This window comes from Recurvomyces mirabilis (genome assembly GCF_035927965.1).
Source record: "Recurvomyces mirabilis strain CCFEE 5264 chromosome Unknown scaffold_3, whole genome shotgun sequence".
Lineage (NCBI taxonomy): Eukaryota > Fungi > Ascomycota > Dothideomycetes > Mycosphaerellales > Teratosphaeriaceae > Recurvomyces > Recurvomyces mirabilis.
Window position 1 is genome coordinate 357609 of NW_027041937.1, and position 22615 is coordinate 380223.

General features: G+C 53.5%; 10 protein-coding genes across 10 annotated transcripts; 4 read left to right on the top strand and 6 right to left on the bottom strand.

Moving 5' to 3' along the window:
- Positions 1-460: 460 nt before the first annotated feature.
- LTS14_001449 (uncharacterized protein) lies at positions 461-3656 on the top strand (the record flags this gene model as incomplete). The annotated part of the gene is made up of 2 exons (XM_064834158.1): positions 461-3063; positions 3131-3656. 2 exons carry the CDS (start codon positions 461-463, stop codon positions 3654-3656), a joined length of 3129 nt encoding a protein of 1042 aa, XP_064698022.1.
- A 314-nt stretch (positions 3657-3970) lies between these two features.
- Positions 3971-6304, bottom strand: CEF1 (Pre-mRNA-splicing factor cef1; the record flags this gene model as incomplete). Its single annotated transcript, XM_064834159.1, has 1 exon — positions 3971-6304. One exon carries the CDS (start codon positions 6302-6304, stop codon positions 3971-3973), a length of 2334 nt encoding a protein of 777 aa, XP_064698023.1.
- A 308-nt stretch (positions 6305-6612) lies between these two features.
- LTS14_001451 (uncharacterized protein) lies at positions 6613-7058 on the top strand (the record flags this gene model as incomplete). Its single annotated transcript, XM_064834160.1, is given in 2 exon segments — positions 6613-6932; positions 6950-7058. 2 exon segments carry the CDS (start codon positions 6613-6615, stop codon positions 7056-7058), a joined length of 429 nt encoding a protein of 142 aa, XP_064698024.1.
- A 377-nt stretch (positions 7059-7435) lies between these two features.
- LTS14_001452 (uncharacterized protein) lies at positions 7436-8359 on the bottom strand (the record flags this gene model as incomplete). The annotated part of the gene is made up of 3 exons (XM_064834161.1): positions 7436-7622; positions 7723-8263; positions 8320-8359. The coding sequence occupies 3 exons, from the start codon at positions 8357-8359 to the stop codon at positions 7436-7438; spliced, it is 768 nt and encodes a 255-aa protein (XP_064698025.1).
- Positions 8360-9010: 651 nt separating this feature from the next.
- LTS14_001453 (uncharacterized protein) lies at positions 9011-9575 on the bottom strand (the record flags this gene model as incomplete). Its single annotated transcript, XM_064834162.1, has 3 exons — positions 9011-9261; positions 9314-9473; positions 9507-9575. The coding sequence occupies 3 exons, from the start codon at positions 9573-9575 to the stop codon at positions 9011-9013; spliced, it is 480 nt and encodes a 159-aa protein (XP_064698026.1).
- A 536-nt stretch (positions 9576-10111) lies between these two features.
- Positions 10112-12361, bottom strand: LTS14_001454 (uncharacterized protein; the record flags this gene model as incomplete). The annotated part of the gene is made up of 7 exons (XM_064834163.1): positions 10112-10372; positions 10425-10926; positions 10989-11226; positions 11279-11400; positions 11465-11811; positions 11869-12208; positions 12270-12361. 7 exons carry the CDS (start codon positions 12359-12361, stop codon positions 10112-10114), a joined length of 1902 nt encoding a protein of 633 aa, XP_064698027.1.
- A 1222-nt stretch (positions 12362-13583) lies between these two features.
- Positions 13584-15583, bottom strand: LTS14_001455 (uncharacterized protein; the record flags this gene model as incomplete). Its single annotated transcript, XM_064834164.1, has 2 exons — positions 13584-14909; positions 15203-15583. The coding sequence occupies 2 exons, from the start codon at positions 15581-15583 to the stop codon at positions 13584-13586; spliced, it is 1707 nt and encodes a 568-aa protein (XP_064698028.1).
- A 1124-nt stretch (positions 15584-16707) lies between these two features.
- Positions 16708-17543, bottom strand: LTS14_001456 (uncharacterized protein; the record flags this gene model as incomplete). The annotated part of the gene is made up of 2 exons (XM_064834165.1): positions 16708-16874; positions 16961-17543. The coding sequence occupies 2 exons, from the start codon at positions 17541-17543 to the stop codon at positions 16708-16710; spliced, it is 750 nt and encodes a 249-aa protein (XP_064698029.1).
- A 1119-nt stretch (positions 17544-18662) lies between these two features.
- GUA1 (GMP synthase (glutamine-hydrolyzing)) lies at positions 18663-20393 on the top strand (the record flags this gene model as incomplete). Its single annotated transcript, XM_064834166.1, has 2 exons — positions 18663-20268; positions 20356-20393. The coding sequence occupies 2 exons, from the start codon at positions 18663-18665 to the stop codon at positions 20391-20393; spliced, it is 1644 nt and encodes a 547-aa protein (XP_064698030.1).
- Positions 20394-21802: 1409 nt separating this feature from the next.
- On the top strand, positions 21803-22600 carry LTS14_001458 (uncharacterized protein; the record flags this gene model as incomplete). The annotated part of the gene is made up of 2 exons (XM_064834167.1): positions 21803-22120; positions 22187-22600. The coding sequence occupies 2 exons, from the start codon at positions 21803-21805 to the stop codon at positions 22598-22600; spliced, it is 732 nt and encodes a 243-aa protein (XP_064698031.1).
- Between the last annotated feature and the right edge of the window lie 15 nt (positions 22601-22615).

Sequence of the window (22615 nt, forward strand, 5' to 3'; positions counted from 1 at the left end):
CATATCGCATCTCGTCGTTCGTCTCTGCTTCCCACAGGCATAGACTCGATTCTTTCGTGTTCAAGGAAGGTGGTGCTTTGACACGTGAAGCATCGCTTCGTTTGCAATTAATGTGGGTCTACTAGGGCTCGGATCGGACTCCGGCCTCTTCGTGCTCACTTCGTGATTATTGTGATTTGCACAGCTCATAGACACTTACTCATGTCTTAGAACCTTCGGGACTGCAACATCCAGTAGCAGTACAGAAGGCCCTGTCAGTGAGGTAGTCCTTCGCGTCGCAAAGCCGACGCTGTCATTCAGTAATTCGAGCAACGGAAATCGAGGCTCCACGACCGAAAGTTGAACAGGTCTCGCAGGACCGCCACTGAAGCACTTTCGCGAAGCCAAGACCAGATCCAAGGTTGGATGGTACACCTGGAACGATTCGTCTCCACGCTAGCAAGGAATTCTAAGTCCCGCCATGGAGGCGCAACTCGTACGACTCCTCGATGAGACGCAGTTATCACAAGAAGGTCCACGCAAGAACGCAGAATGGCAGCTGAAGCAGCAATACAGCAACACGGACTTCCCACTAGCCTTGACAAACATTGCTGCTCACAACGACATCCCGATCAACACTCGTCAATCAGCACTTCTCGTACTAAAGACTTTCGTACAAGCGTGCTGGTCGCCACAATTCGATGAGTTCAACGGCCAGTTGTTCGCGGATGAAGCAAGGAGAGCACAGGTCCGGCAAGCTCTGCTAGATCTTGCATTGAGTGGACGTGACGATGAGCGTAAGGTCAAAAGTGCAGCCAGTCTTGTCGTCAGCAAGATCGCCACGGCAGATTTCCCTGATGATTGGCAAGACCTGCTGCCAACCGTGCTGAACGTTATCGGAACAGGTGCCGACGCACAGCTGCGAGGCGCTTTGAAGGTACTTGGAGAGTTGGTAGAGGACTGCTTCAATGAGGAACAGTTCTTTAAGGTTGCGAGAAATCTGGTGGGCGTTGTGCATGAAGTGGCGGTAAACGACAAAAGGAGGCCGATTCTACGGGCGCTTGCGGTTTCGGTGTTTAGATCATGCTTTGACTCGCTCGAAATGGTCTTGGAAGACCACAAAGCCGCTGTGAAGAGTTTCGCGGAGGAAATCCTGGCCAACTGGATTCCTTTCTTCATCAGCACGATCAGATCGGCATTGCCGCCAGCTGCTTCGGACGAGGACGAACAGGACGACAATGAGGCATTCGAACTCCATCGTGGAGCAATTGCACTGAAGCTACAGGCTGTCAAAGTCTTGATGCGGATCCGCTCAGTCTTCCCCTCAACTCTTACAGCCCACAGCCAAACACTGTTCTCAAGCATTTGGGAAGAATTGTCCAGATTACTGCCACAGTACTACGCACTGTATATCGAGGACGATCGACAAGGACGTCTCGAAGATGCTGATGGTCTGCCATACACACTCGACTTCTTGGTTTTGGAAGAACTTGACTTCTTGCAAGCCTGTTTGCGAGCGCCTCCAGTACGAAAAAGCCTCGAGCAGCAGCTGCAAGCGCGAGGCGCTACTGTTGAGGGCAGCTGGGTCACCGAGCTCATCAAACTTGCTTGCGGCTACTCGCAGATCACTACAGAAGAGGAAGGCTTGTGGGACATCGATGTCAACATCTTCCTCTCCGAAGAGGCAAACGTGACTGCGAACTACACACCACGGACTGCATGCGGCGATCTCATGGTCAAACTTGGAGAGTGGCTCAACGCAGCATCAGTAGAAGGTCTGCTAGCGTACACGCGCTCGCTGTACACAACAAACGCGAGCTGGAAGCTCAAAGAAGCTGCATTGTATCTGCTTAGCCAAATACTTTCCGACTATCAGGACGTCGAGAAGAAGATAGGCGCAGAGGCTGCCAAGGGCTATGTTGACTTCATCCAACATGCTGTACAGGAGGAGTCCGTCTTCCTACGGGCCCGTGGTTATCTAGTTGCTGGCAGTCTGACAAGGACATCTGGCGATGCATTGCAGTCGGTCGCCGCGAACTTCATGCAGGCCTCATTACAAGCCATCGACCACGACTCTTCGGATATAGTCAAAGTGTCTTGCATCCGCGCGCTCCAATACTACCTAGCAGCACTCCCACCATCAGTCACAGTGCCCAAGCAGGCGCATATTATCTCAGCCCTTTCAGGCTACCTCGACACGCAAGACATCAATGACCTGACTGACAGCGACGATCTACTGATCGCTATCATCGAAACATTGAGGGACACGATACTGAAGGACACAAGCCGCTGCTTGACCAATGGCGGGCTCGATCTTCTCTTCACTATCGCCAGCAAAGGCGCCACGAACTTTCAGATCGCCTTAATGGTTGCCGAGACTTTTGAGGAGGTCGCCAGCACTATTTCAGCTATAGGTGCTGAGCAGTATGCTCAACTGACGGCCAGGGTTGTGCCTTCTCTGAATGGTGCTTTCGACGTAGCCACACTGACCGAGGAGAATGCGCTCGCCAACCTATCCGCCGAGCTGTTGTCGGTCATGGCGGAGAATGGCACCACACCAATGCCACCAGGCTTCGTCAACAGCGTCATGCCACGTCTCAACCGACTGCTACTTGGGTCGCAAGATGACGAGCTCCTGCGATCCGCCACAGCCGCCATCAAACACATGCTCAACCACGACCCAGACCAAGTCTTCGCCTTCCACGACCAAGCCGGCAAAGGCGGCCTAGAAGTCGTCCTCATAATCATCGACCGTCTGCTCAACCCTTCAGTGGTCGACAACGCCGCCTCAGAAGTCGGCGGCCTAGCGGCCGAGGTCGTCGAGAAAGCCGGCAGTGAACGACTGGGACCATACCTCGTGCAGCTACTACGAGCCGTCGCTGTGCGTCTCGCCTCCGCAGAACAGGCCGCTTTCATCCAAAGCCTGATTCTCGTCTTCGCTCGACTTTCGATGACAGCCGCACAAGACGTCGTCACCTTTCTCGCAGACACCCAGATCAATGGCCAGAGCGGCCTCAACGTCGTCATAAGCAAATGGTTGGAGAATTCCATCAACTTTGCTGGTTACGACGATATACGACAGAAGTAAGTACCACGAACGCTGACCCGCCCCCGTGCAAGCACTATTCGCTAACAAATCTTCACTCATTAGCATCATAGCTTTGACTAAACTCTACACCCTCCACGATCCCCGCCTCACCCAAATCATGGTGAAAGGCGACCTCCTCGCCCCCAAAACCGACCGCATCATGACCCGTTCACGCGCCCGTGCCCAACCAGATACTTACTCTTCCATTCCTGCCCAACTGAAGATCATCAAAGTGCTTGTCGAAGAACTCCTGTCTCCCTCCGCCAATGGTACGAGCGCCAGGGAATTGGCAGCTGCGGAGCTGGATCCAGATGAAGACGATGATGATGGCGATGAGTGGGAGGACGACGGGGACGGGTTTGTGGATTTAGGGACAGGGATGAGTAAGAGTCAATTGATGGCTTTTGGGGAGGTTGAAGGGAGTTTTGGTGATGACAGTGCGGGTGGACGAGGTGGCAGGGATGACGAAACGCAGAAGTATCTCGAGGAGTTCTTCCGTGCGCAGGCGAATGAGCCGGGGTTTGCGGACGTGTTTGCGAATTTGAGGGAGGAGGAGAGGGAGAAGTTGAGGGCTATGGGGGATGCTTGAGGGATGATGGATGTGCCTATGGGTGTCTCTTTTGGGGGCATCAAGTCACTGGCCGATGGGAGAGGACAATGGTGAATTATGGAAGCGTTTGAAGCGTAGATATTCTGCATGAGAGGCTTGCATATACAGCGGAGCTTCAACAGATCACAAAATGTGAAGCGTAGTAGTTGCTCGCCCAGAAGCGAACTGCGGGGTTATTGCGCAGGAGGGACAGCACAATGAGGTCAAAAATACTTCCGTAGACATTGACGATGCTCACATTTCTATCAAACACAAATTCCTGCCCCTTCTAAGCACCAGCCATTTACAAATCCTCACATCCCCTCCAACTCCGCCTTCCTTCCCCTAAAAACTTCTTGCGCCTCCCTCTCCCTCCTCCCCACAAACGCCACCTCCCCCCTCAACCCCTCCAACCTCTCCCTAACCGCCACCTCCTCCCCCACCAACGCCGTCCTACCCACCTCAGCCTGGATCCTCAACCCCTCCATCTTCTCCGCCACACTCCCGATCTTGCTCCTGAGAACCTTAGCCCGAGCAGCATACCCGCCCTGCATCTTCGCCAGTTTTTTCTCCAGAGCTGCGCCCTTTTCCGCGGAAGTTTCGAGGGATTGTTGGATAGAGTCGAAGGCTTCGGCGAGGAGTTGTTGCTCGTCGAGGTCGTCTTCTGCGTAGCCTGCTAGACCTGGTAGGATAGATGTACTGGTATGCGCGCGTTCCCATTCCAGCTCGAAAGCTCGACCGAACGATGCGCGATCTTGTTCCGTAGATTCAGAGCCCATTTCCAGGATCACTTCCATCCTCGCCTTTTGCATCTTTTCCTCGTCTAGCATCAGGACTTCTTTTCCCTTATCCTTTCCTTTGAGTGAAGAGGAGCCGAATTTGAGCGCATCGTGGGCCATCAACACAGCCATCTCTTCTTCGACTTGCCGCTGGATGGGATCTTCAACCGTCTTAGCTTTGGCGAGTAGAGCATCCACGTCCACAACACTAGGCCGCGGCAAACCACGCTGCACAACTTGAGTCTGCCTTCTCAACTCTGCCAAAGCGGCCGCGTAAGCAATATCCGCATTCCGTTTGTCCCGAGCAGCGGCATCCTCCTGTTGTTGCTCAGCAGTCAGAGCGACTTCCTCCCTGTCCTCGGGCAACTCGAGCTCAAAGTCCATTTCTTTCGGTTTAGGCAGGCTGGCGAGTTTACCGCGGAGGCTGGAGCGAGTGGCTTGTTCTCGAAGACGGATATCGCGTGGTGTATGGCCTACGAGCTGCGTGGAGCCGTCATCTTCGTTTAGTCGGAAGGAGTCGCGGGGTGTTCGCATGGGTGTTGCGCCAGGGCCCGGAGTTGCGGCTACGCCGTTGCGCATTGGTGTCGCCATGGGGTTGGGTGTGTGGAGGGTCTGTTGGGAGGGTGCCATTCCTTGAAGACCAGTTGTGACGCTTTCGTCTGCTAGGTCGTTGTTGTCACCGCCCAGCAGTGCTGACTGGGTTTCTGTCCGAGCTCGTGCATTGCGGAGCTCGTTCGGTATCCGGTCCTCTTCTTGAGGTGCTCGTGGGGTACGTAGAGGTGTTGCGCCGACAGTGTTTGCGTAGCTGCCTGTAAGCCCACGAGCGGTGTCGCTTTCGCTACCCTCCGCCATTGCACGATCGCCAGACATGCCCATCTTAACAATGTCCTCCAGCTCTGCCTCACTAACCTGAGGAGCCGGTAACACCAGACCTCGTCGTTTGCTGCTTTGCTCCGCTTCACGAATACGTTGTAGCTGTCCCGCCTTGGCTGCCGCAGCAAAAGAAGAAGCACCACCGTCCTTGTCGTTCTTCCTCCGCTTATGATCTTGTTCTTCACCATCCTGCTGATCGCCTTTTCGCTTGTTGGCCAGCTGCTGCTTTCGAGGATCGAACATTTCTCGCTGATGCTCATTCGTCGCCATCTCGTCTTGCGTATCGTAGAAGCCGGGCGCAGGTGCTTTCTCGAACGGAATATCGGCATTATAGTCCATCTGACCCTTCTTCTTCGTCGTGACCTTGACGTTTATACCGGCATTCTTCAGCTCCCTCCGCTTCTGCAGCACACCCACCCTCCGACTCTCCTCGAGCTGCCTCTCTCGCGCCTTCCGCTTCGCCTTCTTACCCTGAGTGTTGGCAAGACGAGCACGAGCCTCCGACAACATCTCCTTCTCATCTTCGTCCAGATCGATCGTGTCAGGCCTCGCTGGCTTACTCTCCGGATCCGGATCCAGCTCCCCAGGCCTCAACCTCCTCACATCATCCGCACTCGGCGCCGCAGCCTCACCGCCCTCAGGCCCACCCAAGCCCAATTCTGCAGCCGTCTCCCTCGCCTCCGCCTCGTCCAGTAGCTTCTGATACCTTTCCAGACATTGCGTCGCTGTCCGTCCCACAATCGGCGCAATCGTCCGCCATTGCGTGGGCATCAACTTGGCCAAATGCAGCAGCTTCTCGTCCTCCTCACGACTCCATTCGATCTTGCGGATGCCGGGGTCCAGCCACTCCGTCCATCGTGCTTTGCATTGCTTGGCTGTTTTCCGCGCGAGAAGAGAAGATACACGCGCCCATTGGTTGAGGCCATATTTGGAGACGGCGGCTTTGAGGATCTCGTCTTCGATGTTCGTCCACACTCCTCCCTTGACCACCGGCATGTTGGCGGTGGTAGATGATTGGTCGAAAGAGAGGATTGGAGGTTGTTCAATGTCGAGGTAAAGATTGATTGAATGCTGAGTCAGGCACTTTAGTTTCAGCCTCATGACTCGTGTTCCTGAACCTCAAGCACGCGAGCACTTCGTCATTGTGATGAAGCCCGTCGAAGCAAGTGCGGCCCATAATTGTAGTCACGGCAGGTTGGTCTCATTTACATACCATGGACATGTAGGTTTCCATCATCTCAATACCCAATCACAGCCAATCGCACCTTGCAATAAGATTCATACCCTTCCAAAGGCCCTGAATCATGCTTCCCGTCCTCCGCACTGCTCGTCCAGCGACAGTCGACAGTACAGCAAAAGCATGGCTAGCAGGCTTCCACACCACTCCTCTCACCAAAGCCAAGGACACCACGGTGTCTCCCCCAGAGCAGCAGGATAGTTTGAAAGCCGGAGCAGCCAAAGCAGTACAGGACAAGCAAGAACCGCACAAAACGCAAGCCCAACTCGACGAAGAGCTCAAGCAGAAGCTCGCTGGTATCTCGGGCGATGGAGGAGATGCTGGGGTCGAGTACGAGGACGGGCAGCCCGTGTCCATGAAACGGAGCGTGAAGAATAACATGTTTCGGTATATCTGAACACCAGACACCTCATCACGCAAGAAATTATAGGTCTAGATCGAACAGACGGCCATACTAGAAGCCCGAACTACGCCGATGTATCACTCACAAAAACGATGGAGGAGATGCATTAATGATACAGGTTCTGCAAGAGACTAGCCTTCATGAAGCATCTTGAGAGCAAGGATCAAACGTACCCATCTCGGGTCGAGGCTGGAGGACCGCGGAGTGGAGAAGATCATCTGGAAGTAGTCCCCGATGATAATACTAATTCGCATGCTGTGCGCCATCTAGTATACCAAAGCGAGGCTGGAGGGCTGTGAACCTTTACAGAAGTCGATGCTTAGATGTTGATTGTCAGATATGTAGTGGAAGCGAGTGTAGTGCGCCGGCCCGGGTCCATCTGAAAGCCTCGTAATGGGAGAAGACCATAGTACAGCTAGCCATTGGATCGCAACGAGGAATTCATATGTATATCGATAGTCAAAGAATACAAACCGAGCATGCTCCATCATAGCTGCACACCAGTACACAAAGACCCATCCACGACAGTATTCGTGCCCGAAACGAAACTCGCCCGCTGACTAGCAAGGAACACCACCGCATCTGCAATCTCCTCCGCCTTGCCCATCCGTCCCATGGGATTAAGCGCCATCTGGCTCTTGAATAGATCAGGTAAATTCCGCTCGATATCGCCCCTATTTGGGCATACAGCATCAGTACAATGATCAAAACCATCCGCAGGCGGCTTCGCATCCACGATTCAGAAACGGGAAAAAGAGAGGGCATGAAACTCACCACACCCCGTCTTCTATGTAGATGTTCCCGGGACTGACACAATTCGCCCTCACCCCCTTTCCAGCCATCGTATGCGCTAGCTGCGCCGTATAATGCACCACCGCCGCTTTCATCGCCCCATACGGACTTGGAGCCGTGAAATCTACATCTCGGCCCGTAACAGAAGAAATGGTGACCACATTTCCCTTCGTCTTCTCCAAGTACGGAAGCGAAGTCTGGATGATAGACCACAAGGCAAGCATATCCGTATGGAAGCACGCTTGCCAGTCTTCCCGCGTATTCTTCATTGCGAAGCAGGAAACATTGGGTACGACAACGTCGATCTGACCACTTTCTTTGGCACAGGATTCTACCCATGCGTTAAGATCATCTAGTTTGGAGACATCGACGACGGATCCGTGGGCTTTGGCGGAGGGGAAGTCGGAGGCGAGTTTGGTGTTGGCAGCTGTGATGTCCTTTTCCGTTCGGGAGCAGAAGTGGACCGTTGCGCCTTCTAGTAAGAAGCCGGCGACTATTGCGCGGCCGATGCCTTTTGTGCCGCCTGTTGAGGAGGTCAGTAGAGTTGTTGAAGTAGTTCAGTTGGGTTGATAGACAAACCAGTCACGAGGACAACTTTCTTTTCGAGACCTAGATGCATTGTTGATAATGCCGTAGTAATTTTGGACTTCTTTGGTTTGATGAGCACGTATAAATTGCGTAAATTGAAAGGTAGAGGATTATGCACGACTTTTCGACACACTATATCGCTGTTATACCCTCGGTCTTACCATGATTTGCATACCTTCCTCTTTGGGAAAAGTGGACCATTACGTCACGCCAGGAGATTGACAATAGAGCCCGCAAAACTACTGGTGTAGTTCGAAAGCATTGTGACACTACTTGTCGCAGGTGTAAAGATGTCATATAGTATAGGTAAACCTGTGATATATACGACAACCGGATATGCGATTGAAATAAGGAGCGGACGGAGCGTGAACGGGCGGAAGACTTGTCACTCCCGCCTCCTTTTCTTTGGACATACATCAAGGAGATAGTAACACAATCCGCCCTTTAAGCATTCGTCACAGAGTCGACACATGATAGGATTGGTATGTGAAATGGTTGCATATCATAGCTACCCGATAGGCAGCAGATCAGCCGCATCGAACGCCGCCATCCGAGAGACACCCGACCCGGTGCGAGCACCTATCCTAAATGTGCCCAAGCCTTGCTCATAGGCGGCAGAAACGTAGGGCTAGCGGAAGGAACGATACGACGCTGTAGAGCAGAGCGTTACAATCAGCCGCCTTCAAGCCCATCCATCCTCGTCAACCTCAACCTCAGCCTTGACTGCTCCATCTTCACTGGCACCGCCCTCCTTCTTGCCCTTCTTGCCATTGGTCTTGGAGTTTGCAGACTTGGGAGCTGGAGTGCTCTCCTCATCATCGTCAGCGTCAGCATCGCCCGAGCCCTTGCCCTTGGTCGGCGTCTTCTTGGTGCTCCTAGCCTTCTTCGCAGACGATGGTGGCGGAGTGCTCACCTCCCCAGCTCCAACGTCATCTTCAGATATCATCAGCATCATCATGAAGGTCCTACTGCGGGGATATCATACCATTGGCGCGCTTCTTCGAACCAAGTTTCGCCACTCCCCCACCAGCCACGACGAGCTTGTCGCGGATCGGGTACCACTTGTTACGGGCCTTCTTCTTGTCGGTGTAGCCGGCCTTCTGGGCGACGATATCCCAATTGATCTTATGCGTCGTCAATGCTGGCTACATAGAGCCTAAATTAAGCCTCCCACTTACCTCGCTCATCTCCTCGATGATAACACCAGCGAGTCTGGCTTCCGCTTGCGTGAGATGGATGTCTGCCATTGTCTTGAGGAGGTCGTGGTAGCAGGTAGATGTAGTATTCGAAGCTTGGATGCAGGATGGATTGGATGTTTGCTTGCTAGAAAGTCAAGATGTGTTTGCAAGGAGGTCGAGGTGGATGCAGGAGACTTGCGAGGTATAAGGAGTCGACTCTAGGCAGCAAAGCCAACAGTGGGGCTGGGGGAAGGTGAAGTGACGTCGAATCGAAGCAGTGAGCAGACTTTGGGCGTGCCTGCCATACAAATCTTGCTCACTTGTTCAGTATGCGGTCTTTGCGGACTTCTGCAACCCTCATCAATCGTGATCGGCGCTGGAGTAGTACAAGCCAGTCGCACACACAGCGCCTAGGAACAAAGCAACGAAGAGATTTGTTTAGCTGACGTTGTCTAGGACGGAGAGGTCCGCAGGGGGTATATCGCATTATGTGACTGCTCTAAATCATGTACCTGGTCATCCGACTACAGCAAGCTCCGCAATACAACTATAGAACCATAAACTGACCTGTCTGCTACCTCGCTCAGTAAGTCCACCCTGTACTCCTACAAGTTCAGCTTTTTCGTCGTCTCAGACTTGCGGTGCTCCTGGTTGTACGCCGTGACGCTTGCAGACCTGACAGCATCGGACTGCACATTGTCAAACCGGTAGAGCGGCTCAAGAGTGGCGTTCTTGTTCATGGCGATGTATCGCTTGAAGAAGAAAGGAGCTGACTTGGTCATGTGGTACTTCATGTGCTTCCCAGTCGGCACCGCAAAGACGTAGTCGAGCTCCTCCAGGGTGCGTTGTTTGGTCTCGGGGACCCACTGCATGGTATGTCAGTGAAACTGTTGATCTTGAGGGAGTGTTCAGACTCACGAAGAAAATCATCGTGAAGGCGATCAAGTTCAGAGCACAATAGAAGCCAAAAGCCCCAGTCGGCGTCATGGCAGCAACCATGCGTGGCCAAGTGATGGACAGCACAGAGGCCCAGAATAGGCAGGTGGCCACAGCCCAAGCCATGCCAACCTCACGATGGGAGAGAGGGAACACCTCGGCGCTGTAAGTAAAGGGGACTGGGCCTTCTCCGGGCGAGTAGAAAGCAGCGAACATGTAGATGAACAGCGCCACACAGGCCAGATGTGCACTACTGTCCTTGGGAATCAAGAAGCACAGACCGGCGGCGAGCAACGTCCAGGCCATGTTTGGGAAGGTGAAGAGTAGCAGGGCTCGTCGACCAAAGGTATCGATGGTCCATACGGCTGGGAAGGCAAATACGAAGTTGACCAGACCAAATCCGAAGGAAGCTAGCAGTGAGTGCAGGACAGTGGCGCCGGCTTGCTGGAAGACAGAAGAAGAGTAGAAGGCGATGATGTTAATACTGTGGGTCCAGTCAGCTTGAACAATACTTTGCCACTGATCAATGCCATGTTCCACACGTACCCACACATCTGCTGCGCGATCATGACCGTGAAAGAAGCTAGGGTGGCACGTCGAACACGAGGGATTGTGAAGAGTTCGAGGATGCGCTGGGCGTAATTCGTCTGACCAATGATCTTGTGCTCGATCAACAGCTGAGCGTGGACATAGTAGAGGTCCCGAGCAGCTTGGATCGGATGGTTGCGTAGTCTCAACAGCGACTTGTAGGCTTGTGAGTAGCGGCCTTTCTTCATAAGCCAACCTGGATAGCAGCGTCAGTCTCATTGCATGCTGAAACTATCAGTATGACCTACGAGGAGATTCAGGGCAGAAGTAGATGCCGATCACCAGTGGGACTGCAGGAATGAATGCAGATCCGAGCTGCAAACGCCACGATATAGCTCCGGTGTTGTAGACAGCCAAATTCGCACAAGTCCTGCAAAGAGTGTTAGACTGCGCCAGACATGTCGCACACATGCCTTCACACTACCGCAGCTTACCCGAGGAAGATACCGAAAGCAGTCCACATCTGCCAAGACATGACGAGACCACCTCTAATGAGAGCAGGTACGTTCTCGGCGGCATAGATCGGGACCGTGGAGGCTTTGGAGCCCATACCAATACCGAGCAGTAATCGACAGATGAATAGCTCCCACCAGTTCTGAGTACAAGCGGAACCAATGACAGATAAAAGGCAGAAAATCGCCGAGAAGAAAATCGTTCCACGGCGGCCAAAGTAGTTATTCAGAGGATCAGAAAGCCAGCAGCCGATAAAGGCAGAGGCGATGTAGGGCGCCGCGTTGATCAGACCAACGAGCCAGAGGTCACGGGTGTAGTTTGGACTGGTCTGTGAACATATCAGCATTCGGCTAAGCAAGGCCAAAGTCACAAGTGCCCATCTCACCGGATCCGTGTCGCCAATGCCAAATGCCACAGGGAAAGATAGATTGGCGCCGTTGGAACCAGTCTGGTCCCACCCCTGAACTGCAGCTCCCACAGAGCACAAGATGACTGTCGTGTAGAGAGCTCGTGGTTGTCGCCACTTGTGTACTACTTCATCGCGGAGGACATCGCGCTCCGTGTCGTCCAGACCCTCCACGTTCTCAAAATCCGCCGGGTTCTGCGCAACCAAGGCGCCTTTCTTGAGCAGAGGTGTGATATCTGATAGGTCGTACATGGCAGCGAACTCCTCGACATCGCGAAGGAGGACATCCTGGCGGATACCAGCAAGGGGATTCTTGATTCTGGTTGCATATGACGGTTAGCCTATGTTGTGGTGGCTCCTTGCCATTGGATCTGGTATACCTCGCCGAAATATTATTGCTGAAATCTACGGTATCATTGTCGTTTGCTTCGTCAGCCATGTGCTCATGCTTGAAATCACCCTTCTCCGCCATGATTGCAAGTTTGTGGAGTCAATTGGTCGGGAAGCTCTGCAAGAATATAGGTTGGGCAGTTGTCAACAGCAACGAGGAATGTAGAAAGCACCCTCTATCTATACTTGTACCATTCCCCGCAGAGAGGTAAGACTCTTCTCAAACAACGCCTTGCGTGCGACCATGCAACGACACCTAATGCAAGTGCCCCGACTTCACGTCAGAGATTCTGCGCGCTAGGCCCACTGAGCTGCAAAATATGCATGCGGTATGCATGTACCCACGGGGGCTCCACACTCTATCTTCTTAGATCCACTACCGCGGGGAGATTTTGTGTGCGGCAACGAATCGAGGCTTGGTCTGAAGAAACTCTACAAAGCGCTTGATAGTAGCCTGGGCGTATGCTTCGATCTTGCCAACCCGTGGAGCGGCATCCCCGAGAAGTCTGCTGCAGCCTATGCTTGCCGTGGACATTGTCAGTAGTCTGGTGAACATGAGTATGCCATCGATGCTCTGCTTATCCTGTCCGCGAGCATCGTATGGATTGATGTGACAGGAAGACTTCACCTTGCATCGACCCGGATCGTTGTTGACGTTATCTTGAACGGCGATGCCGTCGGGTCACCTTGTCACGCGGCATGGGGTGCAGGGCTGTCTGACGCGAATGCAGATGATCCAGTAGCGTCGGCTGATGCCATGATGTGGCTGGACTCGAAAGACTGTGCTCCAGCTCCTTCCTGTTTCCGTCGATCGGCTGTCGATAGAATCACTTTGGGGAGAGGTGACATTCTCTTTCATCTGCCCAAGCCGCTTTGAATTACGCCTGGTAGATCGCTATATACTGTCGCACGGAAGCTGACGACTTCAGCATGGAAGCCTGCAGCGGGAGTGGTCTTGTTAAGCTTTACGACTCACGCCATCTCTGTCCTTGTGAGAATCCTCATCAATACCAAGGACCACTATGGACTTCGTCTACACATTATCCCACCAAGCATTGATCACGCAGTCACTCCAGATGGGTAGAGAAATGGGTATGGTGAGGTTGCTGGCGCACTTGACAAGTAAATGCTACAGTGCTATCTAGTTTGAGAATGAATGCGATCTCTCTCTCATCCACAGTCTTAATCTCAACCTGCCGATAACGACTCGAGGCAGTCGACGACTTCCTCCAATCCAATCAATGCAACCTCCTTGTCGAAGCCTTTTCTGACTCGCTCTACCACCGATATTGTCATCCACCGTCTTATACGATCTGCCCCGTCGCTATTTGCCACGACTCTATCTTCTCCGATACGCTGTTCTTGTTCGTACTGCTGACATCCACCAGGAGTTTCGCCGCCTGCTTCAAATCTTCGAGATACTGCGGATCCGTCTCGCCTGGTCTGAGTTTCTGCTCTTGCCACCGCCTAGCACATCGGACTACAGACTCTGGCCATTCGATAGGCTCCATACCACTGATGCATTCCGAATTGAAGTTGACCCATTCCAAAAAGCGTTCGTGGTGAGTCTCCCATCGCTCAGGCTGCATGGTGCTAGCCAACGCATCTCTCATCTCAATCTCGGCAAGTGCAGTCTTCACAGCCTCCTGTAGATGATCTCTCATCCGGCGCAGCTGGCTAGCAGCCTGCTCATCTGGGAAGATGACGGCGATACGCTGGGCCTTCGCAAGTAGCCTCTCTAGCTCGGAAGGCGTCTGAAAATCCCGATGACAGTCTGAGTTTCGCAGATCTGTGCCCAAGAGCATGGTGTGCCTGAGCTCGGGGCAGGGATCGATGCAGGTCCGATATGGACCGGTCTGCTGGTTCGGAAGCTGGATGTCCATGATCTCGTCGTAGCCAAGCCGAAGCTCACCATGCCACTCCGGGAAGTTGATGAGTGCCACCTCTGGACAATGAGCTTGAACATGCTTGTCGCAAACTTGCTTCACCAGATCGTGTGCGCTTGTCTCGATCTCCATCAGCTGCTTCTGAGGGATGTAAAGCTTGGAGTGTACTGTGGTGTAGAAATCGGCATCGAAGAGTCGAGTCCTCTCGGCAAAGGAACCAGGTCTGACGATCTTCTGCTCTAGCTCAGCATAAGCGGCAGCGATCCCGTCACAACGTGTGCAGACGACCTTGCGCTGGGGCCCAAGATTGCAGCGAGCTCCGGAAGTCGATTCGCTGGCGTATAGCGCTTCAGCACATTCATATTGGCATTCTGTTGCCGAGATCGACCCTGCAGACGAACAACATGTGTCGTCTGTTGGAGCCACGGACGAGTCGTCTTGCCAGTCTCCAACGACAGATGATCCATCGACGGACCAATCGTCGTCTAACTCCGTTGTCGAGGCCGTCGACAATGCAACGACATCAGCGCTGGTGCTTCCGGAGTCACAGGGACGAATTCTTTCGTTTAATTCGGCTTCAGTCAAGGCCAGACGGTACTTCAACTCCGCGATCTCTTCGTGGAGGATCCCCTTCTCTTGCTCCCGAGTCGTCCTCTCGCGCACAAGATTTCTGTTCTTGCGTCTTGTCGCACCACCATTGCGACGGACCTTGTGGAAAGACGTCACCATGACGGCTGTTGGCTGCTAGTCTGAATGTGGATGGAGTAGTATTGTTATCAGGTGATGAGGTTCAGTCTCCAATTTGAGCGTATACAGGACTGAAAAGCAGACGGCAGACATTGTACTCATAAACCCACCATGGTGTTCCAAGCTAGGAAACTTAGGGGAACCTGAGGACAACAGGGACGAAATTTTCAACAGCTTCATAATCGCATCCGGATATGTTGAGTCTGACTTGAGGACGACATAATCCTATCAGGCACGGTAGGAAGCAGACGAACCACTTGAGCCCCAGCATAGGTCAGCGACAAGCTTACCAGCTTCAGTAGCGCGTCCCACCAATACGAGGACGACACCCGGCCAACAGGGAAGCACGCCATGGCAAGCCGAGAAAGTTCAAAGGTGCCATCTGGGAGCCGTCTCTCGGACGCCAGCAGCACGTAGATGGAAGAGCCGGCATCCCGACACGAGAGCAGTTGTCCACGTACTTTTCGACCAACACGCCAGCTCCCTTCCGGTCCCCATGAGCACGACGAGATGCCCATCATTCTCAAACCCCACCATCCGTCGCGCCTCGCGACCGCCAACGAGAGCCGGGATGCACTACCCGCTGACATGCCAGCTGCAACCTCAAACGAAGGGGACAGAAACATGGGTGCACTCGAGAGCGAGCGACTTCCGGGCACCCAACACGCCATACTGCTAGAAGCTGTTTCAGCAAGCCGTTGTCCAGTCGGCCGGACACCTTTTGTATCATCACGTTTTGCACGGTAGGCGTGGCAGAAGAATGCAGAAGTGCAGGACGATAGCCGAATCGAACTCCAGTAATGGTAAGAGACCCAAGAAGTGCTAATCCGTACCCGAAGAGGTCACAGGCTAGTTCGGATCCCACCCTAGCCCTATCCTGCCATGGACAATGCGTGCAAAGTTGCCCAGAATAAAGAGTAGACTGGAGGAGAAAAAGTAGGAAGGAAAAGAAGCAGCATGAAATCATCCTGCTCTCTTCTACCCTGCCTGGAGCGATCAGAATGCCATATCTTCCGCACCATTACAAAAAGCAAACCCTAAACCCCCCCCCCCCAAAAAAACGCCTTCGCTAGCGAAATCCCCCCCATGCCCTTCCCGGCCCTCACATGAATGCCATGTTCTGTATATCCCTCTACACCCTTCCCCGAAATCCCGCGAGTGTCCTGCTCATGAACGCCTTTATACGCCACCGGAAAATGCATTTCGAAAGGGGTGGAGCCCGAAAGGAAGGGCTTGGCCCATCGTGATCTCGTCTTGAGAAGAACGAAATTCACGACTTCGCTTCTCTGACCCCATGTCTTAAGCTGATGAGCGAAGGTTGCCATGCTATGCCGCATAGTGGTTTGGTGTCCATTATGTGTTTGGCGGGATTGGGAGTCCAGTCCCGTAGGTTGATGTTTGTTATGCTAGTAATTGGTGCTCTCTTCATCTTTGTACTTTAGAGTACGTGATGATATGTGCTCACTGCTTCCGCAAGCCGAACCTTGCGTGGTAGCAATTCTCCGTGCGCTGCGATGCGATGCGGTGCAGACGATGCTAGCGATATCGTCCGAGGGCGCTATCTCCGCAACCTCTTATTGGCCAGAGCGTCCAGTGAATGTTTTCTGCCCTCCTCCTGTCCGAACGATGACCTACACATTCGCTCCGGAGCCTGTGCCTACCCACAACACTCCCGACCAGTTCGTCACCAGCGTTTGCTGGTCTCTGAGCAGGATCTGCAGCATCAACGGTACTAGCTCAATGCAGACCGCTCCCTCAAGCTCACCATCGCCCACCTGGCAAGAGAAAAGCATGCTCACAAGATAACACACCGACAACCCGCACCCCCCTCCCCACCATCCCTCATCCTGATCGACGAACCCTTCCCCGCATGCTTCCCGCCCGCCTCATCATCCTGATCGAACTCCGCGGGTTTGATAGTCATATGCACGACATTTGATCGATCGAGCGCGAAAGAATAATCTAAAACACCAATCGTATTAGCCACTCCAATGTCCAACCCACCTCATCAATCAGCTGGCTCAAGCAGCTGGCTCAATCAAACTTACCAGCAAGAACCTTCTTATCCTCCACCATCTTTCCCATCGTAATCAAGCGAATAGAACTCGGACTCGCCGGCCTAGCCTCCCACTCCCTCCGCCAATCCTGCCATATCAACTCCTTCAATTTGTATCCAGTCAACTGCTTGGGGTCAAAATCCCCGGCTGTATTCTTCGCCACGGCATTGCGGGAGGTCAAGTACTTCTCGGAGATGTTGTAGGGGTGTTTGGCGCCGGTGGTGAGCATGAGGTTGATTTGGAGGGTGTGGTTGGCGGCGGGGGTGTCGGGGAGGGGTGGGGGTGCGGCGATGTCGTCGTCTAGAGCTGGGCCGAGGGCCTCGGTTTGGGCGCGGGTGAGGGGTGGGTGGTCGGGAAGTGTTGTTAGGGCGGCCATGGGGTCTGCCGGTGACGTTGATGTCGTGGCGGTGGGTTGGAACGGTTGTGTGGTCTGATTGGATTCCGCTCCTTCCGGATCTGATGGGTGCGCTCCTGCTGTCGCTTGGTCGGTGACGTCCATCTCTATTGGTGGTGTGGGATGTGTATGTGAGGTGGCGACGTCTTCTCTTACACTACTCGCCGCATTGGAAGGCATTGTGGAAGCCATTGCAAGTGTCGTTGCTTTATCGCGCACCACGTGCTCCTCCTCCCGTCTTGTCGTCCTTCACTCGGGCTGCTTTTCTGCACACTTCGTGTATCGTGATGGCAATGTCCCTGCTTGTACCACAGTCTATCGTCCACCTGATCAATGATAGACCACTAAGTCCCACTCTCGTCCAACACTGCTGCTTCTTCTGTGCAATCGTAGCGCGAGATTAGACTGTTTCAGCCCAGCCGCGTGGCACTCGTGAACACTACTATTCCCTTTCGTCCTACCAGTATAAGTCGTAAACAGTATGAAGGATAGAAAGTCGAGTATGAAGTAAGAATGATATGTCAGTCAGTCAGCTTGGCGAACATGTGCTTGGGACGTGGGAAATGGGCACATGGGCTGTGCAGTGGAGAGCACGGTACTGTCGGAAGCGACGATCTGGGACAGGTCTCTGAAGGTGTGGCTTGGCCGCTTGGGAATCATGGCTGCTGCTGCGAGCCCCCCGAGCTTCCGAGTCCGCCGAGGAGTGGCGGTCTCATCCCGTCTCATCCCGTCTCGAACTCGATGGACGGCGATGGACGGCGAGGCGGCTTGTTCTTTTTGTGAACAACGCCGAATGGAGTAGCGTTTTATGCAGCACGATAATCATTGCGCTTGATGGTCGTCATCGTGTTTAGCATCCTCAGCTTCTTCTTCGATAGAGAGTCTAAGAGAGATGGTAAGGCGACGCATGGCTTCTCGACGAGCAACGGGCTACATAGAAGCTGCATGTCTCAGCAATCCCGCAGGTCCATGTAACCATGTCCAACTTCATGGTGCAACCACTGCCACAATATTTATGCGATTCCAGCAGCACCGCCCCGACAATAATAATAATACCACCGATGAGTACTAGTAGTATGCCTGACGATTCGTCACTCGAGCTGCACAACTGCCTCATTTGGTGGAGTAGTGCAATGCTCTTTCCGCCCCCACGCTCCGTCGCGTTCCACCCCGCGCCATCCTCCACATTCACACTATCGATAAGCTTTCGCGTCACAACTTTTTTGCGACGGAGGACATTGAAGTGAATAGTGAATGCCATCTCACACAAACAAAGCATAGCATACCATACATGTGACCATGGCCGCCCCTAGCAATGACCAGCCCAATGGCATCACCATCGCTGACCCTCTCCCCCCTCACTCCCTCTTCGACACCATCCTCGTCCTCGACTTCGGCAGCCAATACACCCACCTCATCACCCGTCGATTGCGCGAACTAAACATCTACTCGGAAATGCTCCCCTGCACACAAAAGCTTACCGATCTCGACTTCAAACCAAAAGGTATCATCCTCTCCGGCGGCCCATACTCGGTCTACGCCTCCGACGCACCACACGTCGACCCCAATGTCTTCGAGCTTGGAGTGCCCGTGTTAGGAATATGTTATGGCCTACAAGAAATCGCCTGGCATCACGGAAAAGACGTCGTGGCGGGGGAGAAGCGCGAATACGGACACGCCGAACTCAACATCCATGCCAATGGTTCAGAAGTCAGCAGATTGTTCCAGGGTCTACCCAACAACACCGACGTCTGGATGTCGCATGGAGATAAACTGGGTCGCATGCCGGAGGATTTCCAAACCATAGCTACGAGTCCCAATTCCCCCCACGCCGGGATCGCGCATGAAAAAAAGCAGATTTACGGGATACAATTCCATCCCGAAGTCACACATACACCGCGTGGCGTCGAAGTGATTAAGAACTTTGCGGCGGGGATCTGTGGTGCGAAACAAGATTGGACGATGGAAGCGTTTAAAGATAAAGAGGTAGCGCGAATACGAAAACTGGTCGGAGAGAAGGCACAAGTGATTGGAGCTGTAAGTGGTGGTGTGGACTCGACAGTAGCGGCGAAATTAATGCAAGAGGCTGTTGGTGCGAGGTTCCACGCTGTCATGGTCGACAATGGAGTCTTACGAAAGAACGAAGCAAAGCAAGTCAAGGAGACTCTAACACGAGGTCTGGGCGTGAACCTTACAGTCGTGGACGCAAGTGACCGGTTCTTGGACCGACTACAAGGCGTCGCGGACCCAGAGAAGAAGCGCATAATCATCGGAAACACCTTCATCGAGATTTTCGAGGAGGAAGCGAAGCGCATCGCAAAAGAAGCCGAATCTACACCGCATGCTGGACCCGTCGAGTGGTTCTTACAAGGGACATTATACCCCGATGTCATCGAATCAATCTCCTTCCGCGGCCCCTCCCAGACGATAAAAACCCACCACAACGTCGGCGGCCTCCCGGAGAAAATGAAACTCAAACTCATCGAACCCCTGCGCGAACTCTTCAAGGATGAAGTGCGAGCCATGGGAAGGGAAATGGGTATCCCCCCCGACCTCGTCGGCCGCCACCCTTTCCCCGGCCCTGGTCTCGCCATCCGTATCCTGGGCGACGTGACCAGGGAGAAAGTGCGTGTAGTGCAGGAAGCGGATCTGATCTTCATCGAGGAGATCCGGAAGGCGGGGGTGTATGATGAGATTTCGCAGGCTTTCGCGGCGTTGAGTGGGGATCGGGCGGTCGGGGTTGTGGGGGATCAGAGGTTACATGGGTATTTGGTCTTTTTGCGGGCGGTCAGGACGACGGATTTCATGACTGCGACGGCTTATGAGTTCCCGGCTGGGGTGCTGGCGAGGATTGTTAATCGGATTGGGAATGAGGTTGAGGGGGTGGCGAGGGTGTTGTATGAAGGTCAGTCTTTTATCGTTCTTCTCCTGCTCATCGTGGGCTGTGTATGGCGAGTTCGGATGGAGTCGTGCTAATATCTCGTTCTCATAGTGACCAGCAAGCCGCCTTCGACCATCGAGTTCGAGTAAAGAGGATCCGAGACCCACTACGGCACTCACGCTGTAGAGCTACTGCGCGATGTTACCTGGGGTACTCCACTGCAGTGACATATAGACTCTTGCTTCTTCTTCTACGATACCCATGCACAGCACGTCCACAACACGTATACCCCTACCGCAGACCCACAAGGCACACTCGCCAACACTTCATCTCGACTCCCAACTCATGACCTCAGCACACCATGACGTCTTCCCCTACCCAGATGCTGGACGAACAAAGGATGTCTGACAAGCATGACCTTTGTCCATTGCGCGGCTCTCATACAAGTGAGCATTGACGAAGATGGGGTAGGTGGTCTTCTCTGCTCTTTGTGCTCGGGTGGCACAATGGAAGAAAGAAAGGAATTGGGGCTCGTGCTGGGGAAGAGAGGTAGGATGGCTAGGATTATGCCCTCGAGGATCGAATCTGGGTAGAAACTGTATAGATCGGTATCCGATCGACATCATCCACCAGTACTACTCCTTTCATTGAACTCGGCCCCGGCCTGAGATGTACTCGGTTTCTATGTAGGGGCTGGACTCCCCTTATTGTGACGACCGTACTACGTCTCCGCAAAGGTGAGTGGAATCGAGTGGGATGGCGGGTCAGAAGCGCGGCTGGACCGCTGACGGACGTGAGGATAGGGAGGTTGTTGACCTCATTACTAGCTGCAAAGACAAGGGAAGTTGCGGTGGAGTGATTGAGAATGTTTCCCAGGAGCCGAAGAGGAAGGAGGTAAGGGTTGCGAGACTGTCCACTGCGGGGGAGTGCGCTGGTATTACTGTAGAGGGACTGCTGGCCTCTGTGTCTACGGAGAAGGGGGCTACGAAAGGTAAGGGTGAGGCCGGGGTGGGGAATTGTGACTTGGACGACCCCGGCGCTATTATCCCTCTCACCCTCCCCACTAAGAGGAAAGCTGTCCCCGATATCTGGAAGTCCCGTTTCATGGCTCCAGAGACTCTTCCGGCATCGTGCTATGAGCCTGCTGACTTGACGGGGCCCGTACATCCGCTCTTCGCTTATAAGATGTTCTCGAGTCTGATGACGAGGAAGGAGTACGAGGATATTATGCTGATGCCTGCGAGATTAGCAACGAGGTTGGTGAGATGGAAAGGACTGCAGCACATGTTTTGGACGATGATGTGTCACGGGCCATTAGTTAGGTTGAGGGAGGAGGATGTCCTGCCCAAGTCCACAAACATCAGCGAAGATGAAGATAAGAAAGAGTGCGTGGGTTGAGACGATCAAGGTTCCTGGATGTACGCCGATGCTGACTGCGATCGGGAAAGAGTATTAACAGAAGCAGAAGAAGCCGAAATAGCTTTCCATCTCATGAAGCTGGCGCCCATGATCCGGTGGAAGGTAGGAGGTGGGCGCTATCCCCTTCGCACAAGGCGCCATGACCCTCTTCGCCAACGAAGATGGCTGTGACGATGTCTTCGCTCACACATCCAGGGCTCGAGACGAGAGCAAGATCTTGGCAAGAGGGGAGAAGAGCACCATCACCATCGCCTCCGCCACCTTCGGACGACTGAAGAGGGCTACGCAAGCGCGACCAGTGGATGTACCGGAGTCATTGCAAGTGAGGTTCGACTTCGCGGTCCTACTCGTCCACGAAATCTGCCACGCCTTCCTCAACGCCCTAGAAGGGAAATCGGGCTATGAGCCTTTCTTCGGCTCGAAAGCGGCGATTGCAGAGATTGGGTTCGAGGCGGAGGTGAGGTTATTTGGGGGACATGTTGCGCTGCTGTTTACTGATCCTGAGGTTAAATTGTTTAGGCAGAGGTCCGAAGCGGGTGAGCATGGAGGTGGATGTGAAGGAGGGGAGGAGGTGAGTAAGCTCGAGGGTATCCCCGTGTGCTGGCACTGGCCGTACGAGAAGATCGTTCTCGATTATCGAGCTCAGGGCGATTTCATGAGTGTGAGAGCTAAGTCGTTACCGCAGCTGGATTTGGCGTGGAGGGTGCCGTTGGGGTGGTTTGGGAAGACGTTTAGGCAGGGATTCTGGGATGAGCTTGAGGGACGTGGTGAGAATGTTGATAAGCAAGGTCTGTTTCCAAGGAAGGAGGTGGGGCATTTCTTGAAGGAAGGTAAGAATGGCGATATGGGTGGGCGGAAGCCTAAGATCGCGATGGTTTCGAAGGGGTATAAGATTGCTGGGGATAGGAGTATTGTCAGAAAAGGTGGAAAGTCGTAGATTTTTTATTTATCT